Source organism: Salmo salar, chromosome 12 (assembly GCF_965601325.2).
Source record: "Salmo salar chromosome 12, fSalSal1, whole genome shotgun sequence".
Classification (NCBI taxonomy): domain Eukaryota; kingdom Metazoa; phylum Chordata; class Actinopteri; order Salmoniformes; family Salmonidae; genus Salmo; species Salmo salar.
The window spans coordinates 76,845,103-76,861,746 of NC_138302.1; the positions used below are offsets into that span (position 1 = coordinate 76,845,103).

General features: G+C 42.4%; 2 protein-coding genes and 1 non-coding gene across 25 annotated transcripts in view; all 3 read left to right on the forward strand.

Annotated features, from left to right (window-relative positions):
• The window catches only part of LOC106565889 (endothelin-converting enzyme 1), a 50,552-nt gene extending 44,597 nt beyond the window's left edge, over positions 1 to 5,955 (forward strand). For all 3 annotated transcript variants that reach the window (XM_014133544.2, XM_082959299.1, XM_014133545.2), the window contains 9 exons: positions 1,150 to 1,260; positions 1,360 to 1,458; positions 1,743 to 1,820; positions 2,036 to 2,139; positions 2,425 to 2,535; positions 2,745 to 2,812; positions 3,253 to 3,443; positions 3,678 to 3,773; positions 3,952 to 5,955. In XM_014133544.2, coding sequence (XP_013989019.1) covers positions 1,150 to 1,260; positions 1,360 to 1,458; positions 1,743 to 1,820; positions 2,036 to 2,139; positions 2,425 to 2,535; positions 2,745 to 2,812; positions 3,253 to 3,443; positions 3,678 to 3,773; positions 3,952 to 4,128 — 1,035 coding nt within the window. In that variant the 3' untranslated portion in view covers positions 4,129 to 5,955. The remainder of the gene's footprint in view (positions 1 to 1,149; positions 1,261 to 1,359; positions 1,459 to 1,742; positions 1,821 to 2,035; positions 2,140 to 2,424; positions 2,536 to 2,744; positions 2,813 to 3,252; positions 3,444 to 3,677; positions 3,774 to 3,951) is intronic.
• LOC123725703 (U1 spliceosomal RNA) lies at positions 2,954 to 3,124 on the forward strand. Its single transcript, XR_006758219.2, has one exon. It is a non-coding gene; the product is annotated as a U1 spliceosomal RNA (small nuclear RNA).
• Positions 5,956 to 6,271: 316 nt separating the features above from the next.
• The window catches only part of LOC106565887 (eukaryotic translation initiation factor 4 gamma 3), a 59,249-nt gene continuing 48,876 nt past the window's right edge, over positions 6,272 to 16,644 (forward strand). For 18 of the 21 annotated variants that reach the window (XM_014133525.3, XM_014133527.3, XM_014133533.3 and 15 more), the window contains exon 1: positions 6,274 to 6,980. In XM_014133525.3, coding sequence (XP_013989000.2) covers positions 6,817 to 6,980 — 164 coding nt within the window. In that variant the 5' untranslated portion in view covers positions 6,274 to 6,816. Of the gene's footprint in view, positions 6,981 to 16,644 lie in introns of all 21 variants that reach the window. The other 3 variants (XM_014133528.3, XM_014133530.3, XM_014133531.3) reach the window with 2 other exon arrangements.

The window sequence follows — 16,644 nt, forward strand, 5'->3', positions numbered from 1 at the left end:
CTTAAAGGGACACTTTGTGATTTTGGCAGAGGCCCTTTATCTACTGCTCCAGAGTCCGATGAACTCATGGATGACCATTTTATGTCTCTTCGTCCAGTATGAATGAAGTTGGAGGTCATTTTGTGAGCCAATGCCAACTAGTGTTACCCATAGTGCAATGACAAAGTCTATCTACAAGCAACGTTAGTTAGCAATTGCGCTAGCACTAGTCAGCAACTTCCTTCAAACTGCACGCAGACATAAAAAATGGTATCCATGAGTTAATCTGATTCTGGAGAAATAGATAAAGGGTCTCTGCCAAAATCCCAAGTGTCCCTTTAATTAAACAAGGAGCTGATAAGAAATACTTCAGCTGAGTCACTGTCATCATTAGGCACATAGCCTTGCTGCCTTCTGCTAAAAGCTTCTGCTATCTGCTGTGTTGTGGGTGTTCCAACTATCCAAACCCTTATCTGAGAAACATCCTGTTCTCCTTGCTTTGCGCTGGAGTCACACTGTCAGATCATACCAAGAGCATTCTCGTCCTGGGGAGTGTGTGTGTGTGTGTGCACAATTCCTGGGACCCTCTAAACTATACTTTTAGCACCCCTCCCTTTCTACTCCTCACTCACTGTGTCATTGTTTTCCCTGTCTCTACTCATATCTCTTGTTCTCTCACCCGTTTCCACTCTGTTGATCTCTCCCTTTCCCCCTTACTCTGTCTGCAGTCTCAGTTTGATTCTAATATTCCCTGTAATCGAGGGGAAGTTGGGCAAGAGGGCTGTCCTGTTGTTGCTAATCTCGGAGAGTCTCACAAAAACAACAGTCAGCCCTTTTAGAGGGGAACGTGCTGTCTCCCTACACTCTGATAAAGGCCTGGCTTCACCTCCAAGGCATAGCCGCAAAGTTATGGATTCCAAGGAAAGATTGTTTACTTCAAAAGAAAAACCAACACTTTACTACTTATTCCATGCTTGAGGAGCATTTTAAAAGCTAATACAGTTAGACTGGGTTGATACTGCGTTAGTATCATGCAGTGTTTTCAAGTCTGAGAGACAGTGCTATCTTGTGTGTAGGTGGTGTCATTACTCTTGTGTGTAGGTGGTGCAGTGATCTTGTGTGTAGGTGGGTTGGTGTCATAGTTCTCATGTGCTTGGTGTGATGTTTCAGAGCTGCACCCCACGCTGGAAGCTGTGCGTCAGCGACACAGACAGTGCCCTCGGCTTTGCTCTCGGGGCCCTCTTTGTCAAAGCCACTTTTGCTGAGGACAGCAAGGCCATTGTAAGTGTTTCAAGGTATCGCCTACACACCTACCTACACTGTGAACTGCCCCTGGGTGAGATTTCGACAAGCCTTTCCTTTTCCCTATATTTCTATCAGGCAGAAGATATGGTCTCTGAGATCAAATGGGCATTTGAGGACAGCCTGAAGTATGTGGACTGGATGGATCAGGGGACCAAAAAGGCAGCCAAAGAGAAGGTGGGAGAGATGGGTTGCTTTGACTAACTTGTAGAAAGTTTTCCACGGCTGGGGTGAGGGACTTGTCATTACACAGATTAGCAACTCTGGAAAAGTTTCTTGCCTTATAACTAACATAAGGTATGTAGCAGCGATAGGATTTCCATTGTATTCCATAAGAGATTGCCAGACAGGACACAGAAAACATAGTCCTTATTGCTTTATCATCAGTTTGTGAAACAGAACTCTGTAATGCCATCTGGTGTAAGCATCTGTCTCAATTCACCTCATCTGCTCTGTTATAGGCTGAAGCCATTTACAACATGGTTGGATATCCAAAATTCATAATGGACCCCAAGGAGCTTGACAAAGTGTTCAATGATGTAGGTAAATATGTCATTACATTGAATATGCATACTTCTATATTATGAAGTCCATGTCTTATCATATGTTGATTTAAAAGACCCAACTCATTGATGTTGTCTTACTGTAAGACACCCTGGTTCTGGGGAGAGTTGCCAATCTTACAGTATCTCCTGTTTGCATTGCTTGTGTGTAAACCTCTTTCGCCTTCTAACCTGATTCCCCTCTCTCTCAGTTTGAGGTGGTGTCTGACCTGTATTTTCAAAATGTCATGCAGTACTATAACTTCTCTGCCAGAGTGACTGCGGACCAGCTAAGGAAAACCCCAAACAGAGATCAGTGAGTGCTCGCCTCTCCAAAGAGGTCAAATTCTCTGACAGTTACAAATTCCCATTCTGCTGACTCTGTAGAATAGTGCACCCAGAAACGTTCCCTGGCAACCAATTTCCCTCAGCCGAACTGATATTTTTCTCTTACTACATAGTGTAAGAGAGCAGCTTAGGGTTCTAATGCTTTCACACTGATCTCTAGTCAACAGCCTAGCTAAGGCGATAGGGGATAGGTGAGAGTCAACGACTGGTTACCACCCTCCTCTCAGACTTATACTTTGTCTTGCATACACAGGTGGAGCATGACCCCTCCTACAGTGAATGCATACTATAATCCTACCAAGAATGAGATGGTGCTCCCTGCAGGAATCCTTCAAGCTCCTTTTTATAGCCGCTCATGGCCAAAGTAGGTCCCTCTTCCCTTTTCAGCCTATTCAGTTCCTTAATACCGCCCCATCTCAGGCAAAAATACGCCGTACTTGCGTGAATTGTATACAGTATGTGTGTGTGGTGTCTCCTTGAGTGTCTTTACATAGCCCAGAATGTAATTGCTTTGTTATAAAATGCTTTTATTTACTTGAAAGGATTTTGTTAAACTGTTGAATAAATTTCCAGGGCCCTGAACTTTGGGGGGATTGGTGTAGTTATGGGACATGAGTTGACACATGCTTTTGATGACCAAGGTAAGACTTTGTATTTTCATATAAGTTGTAGCGTCTTAACTCTTGTTACTTTATATGGGAGACTCAGAATAAAATGATGTGAATAAAGAAGTTTGGTACAAATTAAAAGACTCTTTTTAGAAATATAGCTAGGCTGTACACTTACAGTACCTGGCAGGGGAGACACCTTGATCACGAAGGAGGTTCACCCAGGGCGAGGTTCGGCCATTGCACTCTGGACGAGCTGATCCCTCAAATTCCCCAGATGTGGGAATCTCTACTTCATAATTTGTGGTAGTGGGGGACTGTGTCCGCACTCATACACCACCCCCCAAAAAAGAACAAATTATTATAGGCTGTAATTTCTGTAAGTTGTAATGTGCCATATGTTTGATTGTTGGGATACTTATGATTTCAAATTAGGTCTCCCGTTCTGAAGCATATTTTGCTTTATGTTAAAGGGAGGGAGTACGACAAGGATGGGAACCTCCGCTCCTGGTGGAAGAACTCGTCTGTGGAGGCCTTTAAGAAGCAGACCCAGTGTATGGTGGAGCAGTACAGTAACTACAGCATCAACAAGGAAGCCCTCAATGGAAAACACACCTTGGGAGAGAACATAGCTGACAATGGTGGCCTGAAGGCTGCCTACAAGGTTTGTATGATAGGGAGGTGTTAGGGTGGGCTAAGGGGAAAGTAAACTTGACAATTCAACTTACAAGCACACATACAGTAAATGTGCAGACATTTCAGAATCATCAATGTGGGATGCCGTATTTGGAAGGTTTGAGGGCAAGAAAGATAAAAACAAAAAAATTGTTTCAAACATCCTCTTGCCATAGAGAGAAAATGCATGCTGCCTGTAACATGATCCTTGTCTGCTTTGAAGGCTTATGTGAACTGGATTGCAAAGAATGGAGAGGAGGCCACTCTGCCCGCCCTGGGGATGACTAATCATCAGTTATTTTTTGTTGGATTCGCCCAGGTTTGTGCCACTTACAGTATCTCCATGTCTGTGGCAAATTTAGTAATGCATTCTCTAACATGCCTGCCTTCAACATTATGTATTAATTTGAATGTCCTATTACATTGATAATGTAAATGAAGGATTATTCACTCTAAAGTCCTTAATAATATGTGTCTGTGCTTCCTGCTATGTGTAGGTATGGTGCTCAGTTCGAACTCCGGAAAGCTCGCATGAGGGCATCATCACAGATCCACACAGTCCGTCAAGATTTCGAGTTATTGGCACCATCTCCAATTCCCATGACTTCTCCGAGCACTTTGGCTGCAAGGCAGATGCCCCCATGAACCCTAAACACAAGTGTGAGCTTTGGTGATGCCTAGCTACACATTGGTTGGTCTGGCAGGTGGCAAAATGGACACTGGGGACATGGAGCATAAATAGATGCAGAGGTAAAGTCTCTAAGGAAGTAGAGTACTGGTCTCGATAGCACTGAAAATCCAGCTGTCTTACCCACTACACTTCTCAGTGTCCTTATGAGGACTGAAGCTGGAAGTTGAGCCAGACCCAACTATCTTCATAAAGAAAATTTGTTATAGAAATCGGCCTCTCTTTCCCCAATGGAACTCTGAAAATGTGCCTTCGTGTTCACTTAATGGAGGGACAATTTTAACACTGGAAACCAAAGGAACGGTTATAAAAAGGGGAAAACTAATGGGAACTTCTCTCAATAAGATTTTATGAAGTTGTCATATGCGTTATAGTGATATTTATTTGTTTGTCAGTTATATCAATCCACCTTTGTGTTGTCTTCAGTTATTGTATATTTCTAGACTGCAAAAGAAAATGACGAGTTGCAATTCCTGGATTTGGATTGAGATATAATCCAGAGGAAACGGTCAATCACATCTACAGTATAATACAAGTTACTGTCATAACAAGTGGATTGTAAAAGCCATATTTTATTATTGCACATGATTGAGCCGGTCAATAAGCCCTATGTGTAGGCCTAGCTTGTTTCTGCATCAACAAAACCTAACACTGATTTGGGTTAATGTCTCCAGTTTATGCAGTAGTGGTGTTGTAAGGAAGTGACCCTCACATAATCGCTAAATGCCTGATATAAGAGACATATTTAAACAAATATTAAATCAGAGAATTCTGAAACTCAAGGATGTACTGTTTAACCATTATTTAACTGGGCAAGTACTGAACAAAAATATAAATGCAGCATGTAAAGTGTTGGTCCCATTTTTTTTTTTTACAAGCTGAATTAAAAGATCCCAGAAATATTCCATATGCACAAAAAGCTTTTCCCTCAAATGTTGTGCATAAATTTGTTTACATCCCTGTTAGTTAGCAATTCTCCTTTGCCAAGATAATCCATCCACCTGACTTTGAGGCATATCAAGACGGTGATTAAACGGCATGATCATTACACAGGTGCACCTTGTGCTGGGGACAATGAAAGGCCACTCTAAAATGTGGCCACACAGATGCCACAGATGCCAAGTTTTGAGGGAGCATGCTGACTGCAGGAATGTCCAACAGAGCTGTTGCCAGAGAATTGGATGTTCATTTCTCTATCATAAGCTGCCTCCAATGTCATTTTAGAGAATTTGGCAGTCCATCCAACAACCGCAGATCACGTGTAACCATGCCAGCCCAGGACCTCCACATCCAGCTTCTTCACCTGTGGGATTGTCTGAGGGGAGTGGGGTATTTATGTCTGTAATAAAGCCCTTTTGTGGGGAAAAACTCATTCTGATTGGTTGGGTGGGCCTGGTTCCTAAGTGGATGAGCCTTTGCCCTCCCTGGCCCACCCATGGCGGTGCCCCTGCCCAGTCATGTCAAATCCATAAATTACGGCTTAATTTATTTATTTCACTTGACTGATTTCCTGCTATGAACTGTTACTCCGTAAAATCTTTTAAATTGTTGCATGTTGCGTTTATATTTTTGTTCAGTATATTAACCATTGAGCAAGTCACGTAACATTTTTATTTTACCGTTTTGTATCTGGTCATATATGACATGACTTCTCTGTGACGTTACTAACTGTTCTTATCTCATAGAAATGTTGTCACCATTCTTTTGTATGACCCATCTATTTCGATGGCCCATCTGAGGCATCATGACGACACCTTTAACGTAATGATGAACCTCCGTTGTATTCCCAAACAATAAAAGTAAATTAATAGTGGTTATCAACGCTAGATGTCGCTGCACACAAACAATACAGTACCGAGTACAGTACGATCTAATACAAACTTCACTTCTGCCAGTAAATACACCATCGGTCAATCATTATGTGTTCAGATGACTGTACTTGAACCTGATTACATTTTATATATTGAGTGAGTGGTTCTTGAGAATGACCCCATACATATAGCAGGAGACAGTTTATTTTACACACACACTTCAAGACAGCCACTACAGTTAAAATAATAAATAACATGCATTCTTTAAAAAAATATCATAAAGCCTAGTTATTTAGAACAACAATAATGCAGTACTCAATATACATGAATGTAGGCCTATGTGCCAGTCAGTATAGATAATTGGCCACATGAATGCAACAAATGAAGCGTCATTTTCGATAGCTGTAGTTAAGACGTACATACCCGTAATTGGACGAGAATAGCCGAATCATCTGTCCTACCGGACTGGAAGCGGCCGGAACGCCATGTTGACGAAGTCTCCCATCTCCGTGGAAAAATGATTATAGAAAAATCAGTCGTTGAAAACAAATGTTAAATTATCGAAGGAGAAAAGACGCCGGCGATAGTGTTCGTAAGAACTGAAACGGATCTGCAGAGGTCCCGGGCGGGCAAGGGAGGCAAACCTCCCACCGTCCCCATGAATAGCACCACAGACCCGAACAGCGACTTTCCATGAAAAAAAGCTATTCTGAGTTGCTATAATAGCTAGCTAGCCCTAGTGTCGGCTAAAGGATTTGCGGCCTGTTTCAATCATATTCTACGCTTGCTATATTTATGAAAGCTAGATATATTTTGTATCAGTATTTATTAGTGTATTGTTTTCCTTTGTTTATTTTTTTGCAATGAGTTTGCCGGCGAAAATAGTCCCAAAACCCGCCACTGTCGCAGTAAGTGGACCTGGAACTGGCCCGTCTCCGTCGAGCCAACTGCGGGCTACCCTGACCTCGGTGTCTTTACCGTCGGGAGCCCCAGGCGCTCCTCAACTGAGCACCTTGCCGCCTCCTCAGTATCCTTCATTGACAAGAATACCCCTGCCATCTCTTGGTCAGGTATTCGGGGGAGAAACATTTAGGTAACGTATTGGTGAGCGGTTGGGTGCGGGTCAATGACGGATGTTTTGAAGAATAGGGAGGAGACGTTAGCTTGCTAGTTAGTTAGCTTACAAATTACTATAGTTGTTTATTGATAATCTGCCAAAATGGCTAACTAGTCAACATCGCTAAACTGCAGATAATTAATTTTGTTTGCCAATACATTGTAACTGTTGTGCATGTGGGGATCAGAAAAGCGGGCCAACTAGACACAATTTCACGAGTTGGCGTAGCTAGTTAGCTAACTCTAGAAGGCCACTGCACCGGCTTTGTTCGGTTTACCGGTAGCTAGCTAACTAGTCAGCCACTTTCATATTAGCAACTGTAAACTCATAACTAGCTAATCCGGCTAACATATTGGCGAACTATTTTATTCGGGTCAGGCAGTATTTTGTGAGAGGGTTTGGGTGGACTAGATTTTGTAGCCATCAAAACGCAACTAGTTAATCATCCTAAAACTATATTATTGCTACCTCGTATGAGTGAATGTAAACTAGCTGGGTACAGTAGTAACCTAGCTAACTAAGTTGGGCCTTCTCCCCGGTATCCATAAAAGGGATGCTAACTGTCGTTGTTTAGCTAGCTACCTTAGCTAGCTAGCTAGGCCGTAGTTAAACCTGGTAATAGATGGCAACCGGTGCCACACCGGTATACCCATATTGACACGGTAGTGACGCCACAGACATATTTGCTGGTAGCAACGTTAGCAACTGTAGTAACGTTACAGTGTAATGAATTTGATCCAGTATGCGTTTATCGTTATTCCTATTTTATTTGGGGATATGCATGTATCATGATTGTATGAATGACATTCAGTAAGCCTATGTCAAGTCACTGCGTATCTAATTAAAAAAAAAACAGAAATGGATCAAGAGCATTTTTCTCACTTCAGAAACCTCTTGTCCCTGTGAACACCTTTGATCCCAGCCAGTGGAAGTGTTCTGCCAAATTGGATCAACTAACAAACGTGCCTTGCTTGATTTGTATGAACTTTGTGAATATCAACTTTGAGTCTTAATTCATTTGATCCGGCCATTTAAAGTTAGGATCTAGTGGCTTTTTATGATTAAAACATTATGATTTTGATCTAATGTCCAGTCATAATGGAAGTATTGTCTACAGAGTGCTAGTCTGTGAGTCATATCATCTTCGATGGTGCAGCCTCCGACCAAAAGTTTTAGAGGACGCCCTCTTGGCCGCAGGGACAAAATGTTGCTGTTTGAAAGCAAATTTCCTGCAATTCTACACATTTTGCCATAGCTTATGGTGTGTTCTTATGCTAATTGAGTGACTTAAACATAACAAAATCAATGCAAAGGCATTTCTTCAAGTTGTGAAAGGTCTATTAGAAAATCCACAAGAACAGTTACATTTTAGACATTAATCACCACTTCATCCATGCTTAATAACATTAACAACATTACAGGCTTCTAAAGGACTCTGCCACAGTGATAGCGAGTCACCTGACTCATATCATCAACCTGTTAATCTCAACTGGGGAAATCCCATGTCCATAGAAAACGGCTTATATAACACCAAGTCGGGATAGATCGGATGTGGCCAACTACCGTCCAGTATCAATTCTTTGTGCTGTCTCCAAAGTGTTGTAAAGGCTGGTGCAGACACAGGTGGCCAACTATTTCTCACTCAACGGACTATTTACAGCCTATCAACGTTGCTTTAGGAAGATGCACATCTACAGCAGTGCAAAAGGTTGTGGAGGACATCAAGTCGGCTTGTAACAGCCAGGTCACAGCAGCACTCTTCTTGGATCTGGAGAAAGCTTTTGACACTACACCACCCCACACTCCAGAGGAAGCCTGCGAAACTAGGCTTTGACAGCACTGCAATCAAGTGATTCACATCATACTTATGGGGAGGAGTCAGTACAAACTGCAGAGCACACAATTAGCCCAGGTACAATTAGCCCAGGTACAATTAGCCCAGTGTGGTGAATGGAGTCCCACAAGGGAATGTGCTTGGATCCCTGCTGTTCTGCATTTACATAAATGACTTTTCATCAGTGCTGGAGAAATGCTGCATACATAATTGCAGATGAGACAATCCTATACTACTCAGCAAATACACCAGGAAGTGTGAGGATGCAGTGTTAAACGACATCAACAGGGAAGCGTCTTAGTTCGCTGATAACAAGCTCTCCCTACACCCTCATAAGACCAAGGAAATGCTGTTTGGCATCCCACAAAAGCTGAGACACAGCCAAATCTATCACAATAACAGACAGACAAAAAACTTACAAGCAAGTAAACTGCTTAAAGTACCTGGGGAAGAAGTTGGACCCACACCTACACTGGAATGAACATGCTGGCATGGTCACAGGGAAATGGCTTTCTGGGCTTGGCGCTCTAAAAAGGTAAAGGGACTTCGTCTCCAAGGGCATCCTCCTGACAATCTACTACCACCATGATAACTCACCTGGACAACTGTGCCACGGTATGGCTTCCCACCCTACATCAGTGCAATAAGAGGGGTCTTAACCAGCTACAGGGTATCATCAACAGGGCTGCTCATATCATGACTGGGAATTCACGGAGGGAACACATAAAGACAGGTTTTTCTGCAAAAATCTGGAATCAAACTACCAACGGACAGGATCCATTGTAACACCCTAGTGATGGTTTTCAAGGCGACACAGCACAAACTGCCTGAATACATGTCAGACCAGTTCAGGTGGGAGTCTTCACCCATCCTCCGGGGGTGCACCAGAGCAGCAGCCAAAGCTTATGACCAATGGGACCTGCACCTGCTGGCACAACCATCAGAAAACATGGCCTTCCAAGGCAGTCTGCAGTTCTTTGGACCATTGCTCTAGAACAAGCTGGACTTATTCACACAACAGCTAGCTAGCATGTCCACCATCAAAAAAGCTTTACACAAATCTAGACTGATGTAATGTGAGTGTGGTTTTGTATGTATGCTCTATATTCTTCTGTGTATGGTGTTTTTATCTAGACAACTTTATGTGATGTGTATACTAAGTTAACAAAACATGAGACTGGCCAGGTGAATCCAGATGAAAGCTATAATCCCTTATTGATGTCACTTGTTAAATCTGCTTTTATCAGTGTAGATGAAGGGGAGGAGATGGGTTAAAGAAGGATTTTAAAGTAATGAGACAATGTAGAAATGGATTGTGTGTGTGCAATTGAATGGGCAGGGCAAAAGATTAGCAGTGCATTCGGGAAAGGATTCAGACCCCTTGACTTTTTCTACATTTTGTTACGTTAGACTTATTCTAAAATGGATTCAAGTGTTTTTTTACCACTCAATCTACACACAATACCCCATAATGACAAAGTGAAAATACTTCTTTAGATATTTTTGCAAATTTATTAAATATACAGATGAAGTCGGAAGTTTACATACACTTAGGTTGGAATCATTAAAACTCATTTTTCAACCACTGCACACATTTCTTGTTAACAAACTATAGTTTTGGTAAGTCAGTTAGAACATCTACTGTGTGCACGACACAAGTAATTTTTCCAACAATGGTTTAGACAGATTATTTCACTTATAATTCACTGTATCACAATTCCAGTGGGTCAGACGTTTACATACACTAAGTTGACTGTGCCTTAAACAGCTTGGAATATTCCAGAAAATGATGTCATGGCTTTAGAAGCTTCTGATAGGCTAATTGACATAATTTTAGTCAATTGGAAGTGAACCTGTGGATGTATTTCAAGGCCTACCATCAAACAGTGCCTCTTTGCTTGACATCATGGGAAAATCAAAAGAAATCAGCCAAGACAATGTTTTTTCTGAGGTCTTGGCTGATTTCTTTTGATTTTCCCATGGTGTCAAGCAAAGAGGCACTGTTTGATGGTAGGCCTTGAAATACATCCACAGGTTCACCTGCAATTGACTAAAATTATGTCAATTAGCCTATCAGAAGCTTCTAAAGCCATGACATCATTTTCTGGAATTTTCAAAGCTGTTTAAAGGCACAGTCAACGTAAACGTCTGACCCACTGGAATTGTGATATAGTGAAATAATCTGTCTGTAAACAATTGTTGTAAAAATTACTTGTGTCATGCATAAAGTAGATGTTCTAACCGACTTGCCAAAACTATAGTTTGTTAACAAGAAATTTGTGGAGTGGTTGAAAAACAAGTTTTAATGACTCCAACCTAAGTATATGTAAACTTCCGACTTCAACTGTATACAGTGCCTTTGGAAAGTATTCAGACCCCTTGACCTTCTCCACATTTTGTTACGTTACAGCCTTATTCTAAAATTGATTTAAATAGATTTTTCCCCTCATCAATACACACACACACAATACCCCATTGATTTTATTTTTATTTTTATGTATTAAAAATAAAACACTGAAATCACATTTTACTTAAGTATTCAGGCCCTTTACTCAGTACTTTGAAGCACCGTTAGCAGTGATTACAGCCTTTGGAAATGACGCTACATGCTTGGCGCACCTATATTTGGGGAGTTTCTCCCATTCTTCTCTGTAGACCCTCTCAAGCTCTGTCAGGTTGGATGGGGAGCATCACTGTACAGCAAGTCTCTCTAGAGATGTTTGAGTACGGGCTCTGGCTGGGCCACTCAAGAACATTCAGAGACTTGTCCTGAAGCCACACCTGCGTTGTCTTGGTTGTTGTCCTGTTGGAAGGTGAACCTCAGTCTGAGGTCCTGAGCGCTCTGGAGCAGGTTTTCATCAAGGCTCTCTCTCTACTTTGCTCCGTTCATCTTTCCCTCGATCCTGACTAGTCACCCAGTCCCTGCCACCGAAAAACATCCCCACAGCATGATGCTGCCACCATGCTTCACCGTAGGGATGGTACCAGGTTTCCTCCAGACGCGACGCTTCGCATTCAGGCCAAAGAGTTCAATCTTGGTTTCATCAGACCAGATAATCTTGTTTCTCATGGTCTGAGAGTCTTTAGGTGCCTTTTGTCAAACTCCAAGTGGGTTGTCATGTGCCTTTCTGATGAGTGACTTCCGTCTGGCCACTCTTCTGAAAAGGCCTGATTGGTAGAGTGCTTCAGAGATGGTTGTCCTTCTGGAAGGTGCTCCCTTCTTCACAGAGGAACTCTGGAGCTCTGTCGGAGTGACCATCGGGTTCTTGGTCACCTCGCTGACCAAGGCCCTTCTCCCCTGATTGCTCAGTTTGGCCGGGCGGCCGGCTCTAGGAAGAGTCTTGGTGGTTCCAAACTTCTTCCATTTAAGAATGATGAAGGTCACTGCTTTCTTAAGGACCTTCAATGCTGCAGAAATGTTTTGGTACCCTTTCCCAGATGTGTGCGTCGACACAACCCTGTTTTGGAGCTCTATGGACAATTCCTTTGACCTCATGGCTTGGTTTTGGCTCTGACATGCACTGTCAACTGTGACTTTTTTTTTATATAGACAGGTGTGTGCCTTTCCAAATCATGTCCAATCAATTGAATTAACCACAGGTGGACTCCAATTAAATTGTAGAAACATCTCAAGGATGATCACTAGAAACAGGATGCACCTGAGCTCAATTTCGAGTCTGTTTATTTTATTTCCTAACTTTTTTCTATTTAAATAAAATTACAGAAATGGCTGAACTTGTTTTCTATTTGTCATTGATTGGGTATTGTGTGTAGATTATTTTATTTTTATGAAATTGATTATATTTCTTTCCAAATTGGGGGGGGGGGGACCTCATGAAAGTAATTCAGGAAGCAGGGATCTTTATCCAGGAGGGGATTGATTTGTCTTTGCTGTAACCAAGAAGCTTGATCTTGCAAGCTAACCACTTTGCTATGAAGTTAGCCAACCAAATGCATAGCTGGAGCCCTGATGTCGAGAATTTATTAACTTACAGTTAGTTATACAGTGAGGGGAAAAAGTATTTGATCCCCTGCTGATTTTGTACGTTTGCCCACTGACAAAGAAATGACCAGTCTATAATTTTAATGGTTGGTTTATTTGAACAGTGAGAGACAGAATAACAACACAAAAATCCAGAAAAACGCATGTCAAAAATGTTATAAAATGATTTGCATTTTAATGAGGGGAAATAAGTATTTGACCCCCTCTCAATCAGAAAGATTTCTGGCTCCCAGGTGTCTTTTTAAACGGGTAACGAGCTGAGATTAGGAGCACACTCTTAAAGGGAGTGCTCCTAACCGCAGCTTGTTAACTGTATAAAAGACACCTGTCCACAGAAGCAATCAATCAATCAGATTCCAAACTCTCCACCATGGCCAAGACCAAAGAGCTCTCCAAGGATGTCAGGGACAAGATTGTAGACCTACACAAGGCTGGAATGGGCTACAAGACCATCGCCAAGCAGCTTGGTGAGAAGGTGACAACAGTTGGTGTGATTATTCGCAAATGGAAGAAACACAAAAGAACTGTCAATCTCCCTCGGCCTGGGGCTCCATGCAAGATCTCACCTCGTGGAGTTGCAATGATCATGAGAACAGTGAGGAATCAGCCCAGGACTACACAGGAGGATCTTGTCAATGATCTCAAGGCAGCTGGGACCATAGTCACCAAGAAAGCAGTTGGTAATACACTACGCCGTGAAGGACTGAAATCCTGCAGCGCCCGCAAGGTCCCCCTGCTCAAGAAAGCACATATACATGCCCATCTGAAGTTTGCCAATGACCATCTGAATGATTCAGAGGACAACTGGGTGAAAGTGTTGTGGTCAGATGAGACCAAAATGGAGCTCTTTGGCATCAACTCAACTCGCCGTGTTTGGAGGAGAAGGAATGCTGCCTATGACCCCAAGAACAACATCCCCACCGTCAAACATGGAGGTGGAAACATTATGCTTTGGGGGTGTTTTTCTGCTAAGGGGACAGGACAACTTCACCGCATCAAAGGGACGATGGACGGGGCCATGTACCGTCAAATCTTGGGTGAGAACCTCCTTCCCTCAGCCAGGGCATTGAAAATGGGTCGTGGATGGGTATTCCAGCATGACAATGACCCAAAACACACGGCCAAGGCAACAAAGGAGTGGCTCAAGAAGAAGCACATTAAGGTCCTGGAGTGGCCTAGCCAGTCTCCAGACCTTAATCCCATAGAAAATCTGTGGAGGGAGCTGAAGGTTCGAGTTGCCAAACGTCAGCCTCGAAACCTTAATGACTTGGAGAAAATCTGCAAAGAGGAGTGGGACAACAATCCCTCCTGAGATGTGTGCAAACCTGGTGGCCAACTACAAGAAACGTCTGACCTCTGATTGCCAACAAGGGTTTTGCCACCAAGTACTAAGTCAAACACTTATTTCCCTCATCAAAATGCAAATCATTTTATAACATTTTTGACGTGTTTTTCTGGATTTTTGTTGTTATTCTGTCTCTCACTGTTCAAATAAACCTACCATTAAAATTATAGACTGATCATTTCTTCGTCAGTGGGCAAACGTACAAAATCAGCAGGGGATCAAATACTTTTTTCCCTCACTGTAAGCAGTGGCATAGCATGAGCTTTATGGCACCTCAAACAAACAAACAAATTGAAGGTATTGAACATTTCTAAATATCTCGGTATAATTTCTAAATACCTTGGCATACGGTGTATCGCACAAGCCTTCGTCAAACTTTGATGGTCTTTATTAAACACAGGAGACTTCTCGTTAAAATTACAGTCAAATCAACCATACATTTTCTCAAGGTCCTTGTTCCAAAATCTGCTAAAGCAGTCTGAATAAGCTAACTTCCTATGCATTGTTAGTAGTAACTGTAGTGAGAGGGCAGTCCCAGGCCATAGCAGACAGCGTCTTGAACCTTGTGTTTATTCAGTGCTGTGAGAACCTGATCTGGTGGGACAACGGAACGGAGCACAGTGAAAGGGGTGGTTTTGTGTCTGCACCATCTTGGCTGTCTCCAGTCACTTCCTGTTCCTCCACTCTGAACCCAGTGCACTCAGCCTCAGGTAGGCTATAGCTCCAGGCTGCTACAACTACAGACTGGGAGGGAGCCTCAGGGTTAGTCACTGTGCTATTAGATGGGTAGAGGAGAAGACGCTGTAGTAGATAAACTTAGCATATCAATTCTATAACAAGTAATTGTCTGATTCTTGTCATTGTAAAGTGTAATGAATTCTTAGCTCTTGCAAGTGACTTCTTTTTCTTTGGGCATTCTGTGTAGTCTGGTGATTCAGAAGGTCATTTGAGATTTTTGTCCTGAATATGTTCTCACAGAAACACTTTTTTTTAGGTGATCTAATTTGTCTGCAGAACAGTCAAGTCAGCAGAAAATCCTATTTGACTTTCTAACACTGAACTACTCCCTTTCCTTTCTCTTATTCTATCAGCTCTCTCTCTCTCTCTCTCTCTCTCTCTCTCTCTCTCTCTCTCTCCTACATACACACTCCGCACATAAGTGGCTTTACATCATGATACAGGGACACAGTGGCTTTTCCCCCTTTGCTGGCTCTAAATGGGACTAGTCGGTGGAGGGTCTTGGCTACTGTACGTTCAAAGGCAAAATAGGGATCGGGATAGCGTGCCGGGTATTGCCTGTAGCAGTGGCCCTAAAATTATTGGTAATGAACTACTAGACTTGCAGAACCTGATGATCTGTATCAGAGCCTGGAAACCTGAACCTGTACTTGAGATGGGCTTAGGGGTTAGGTTACAGGTCTGGGCTGACCTGGTAGGAGGCAAAGGAGCAGAGTGACTTAGAGGGGTTGGTTTTTGTTAACATCAGTGTCTACTGAGCTGTGATAGGTGCCCTTCTATGCCCTTCACAGATCAGTGTTTTACATGTATGTAAAAAGGTTATTGTCTGGGGCAGACCAGGGTTTCCCTTCCCTACTTTCACTGTGTTCTGTCTGCTGCATCAAAACATGACACGTTTTCTAATGAAGTTGTAGCCTAGGTTGCTAAAGCTCACTTGTTATCCAGTCCCTATTGGCCACATGTAGCAATGAGCTGATTACCTGGCTGTGCATAATTGTACAGACATTCATTTTCTCTCATCTGATCCCTTGGCCTTTTGTAACTCTAATAGATGACATATTTTCCTCCGCTCTCGCTGCAGAAACTAAATGAAGCTCAGACTAATTACTAATTAGTGTGGTCAGCAACTCTCATGGCTGTAGCTGGTGCTTGCAGGGTTGAATGGGTGGTGTCAGTTAGGGCTGGCACAATTACAGTTAACCATATAACTGACGGTTATGGATGAAGACCGTCATGAAAATAACCCTCAAATGCAACACTACCTTTCAAAAGTTTGGGGTCACTTGGAAATGTCCTTGTTTTTGAAAGAAAAGCCCCAAAAAATAGTCAATTTTTTTAAATGACATCAAATTGATCAGAAATACAGGGTAGACATTAATGTTGTAAATGACTATTGTAGCTCGAAATGGCTGTTTTTTTTTTTTTTTTTTAATGGAATATCTACGTAGGCATACAGAGGTCCATTATCAGCAACCATCACTCTGTGTTCCAATGGCATGTTGTGTTAGCTAATCCAAGTTGCTCATTTTAAAGGCTAATTGATCATTAGAAAACCCTTTTGTAATTGTTAGCACAGCTAAAAACTGTTGTCCTGATAAAAGAAGCAATAAAACTGGCCTTTAGACTAGTTGAGTATCTGGAGCATCAGCATTTG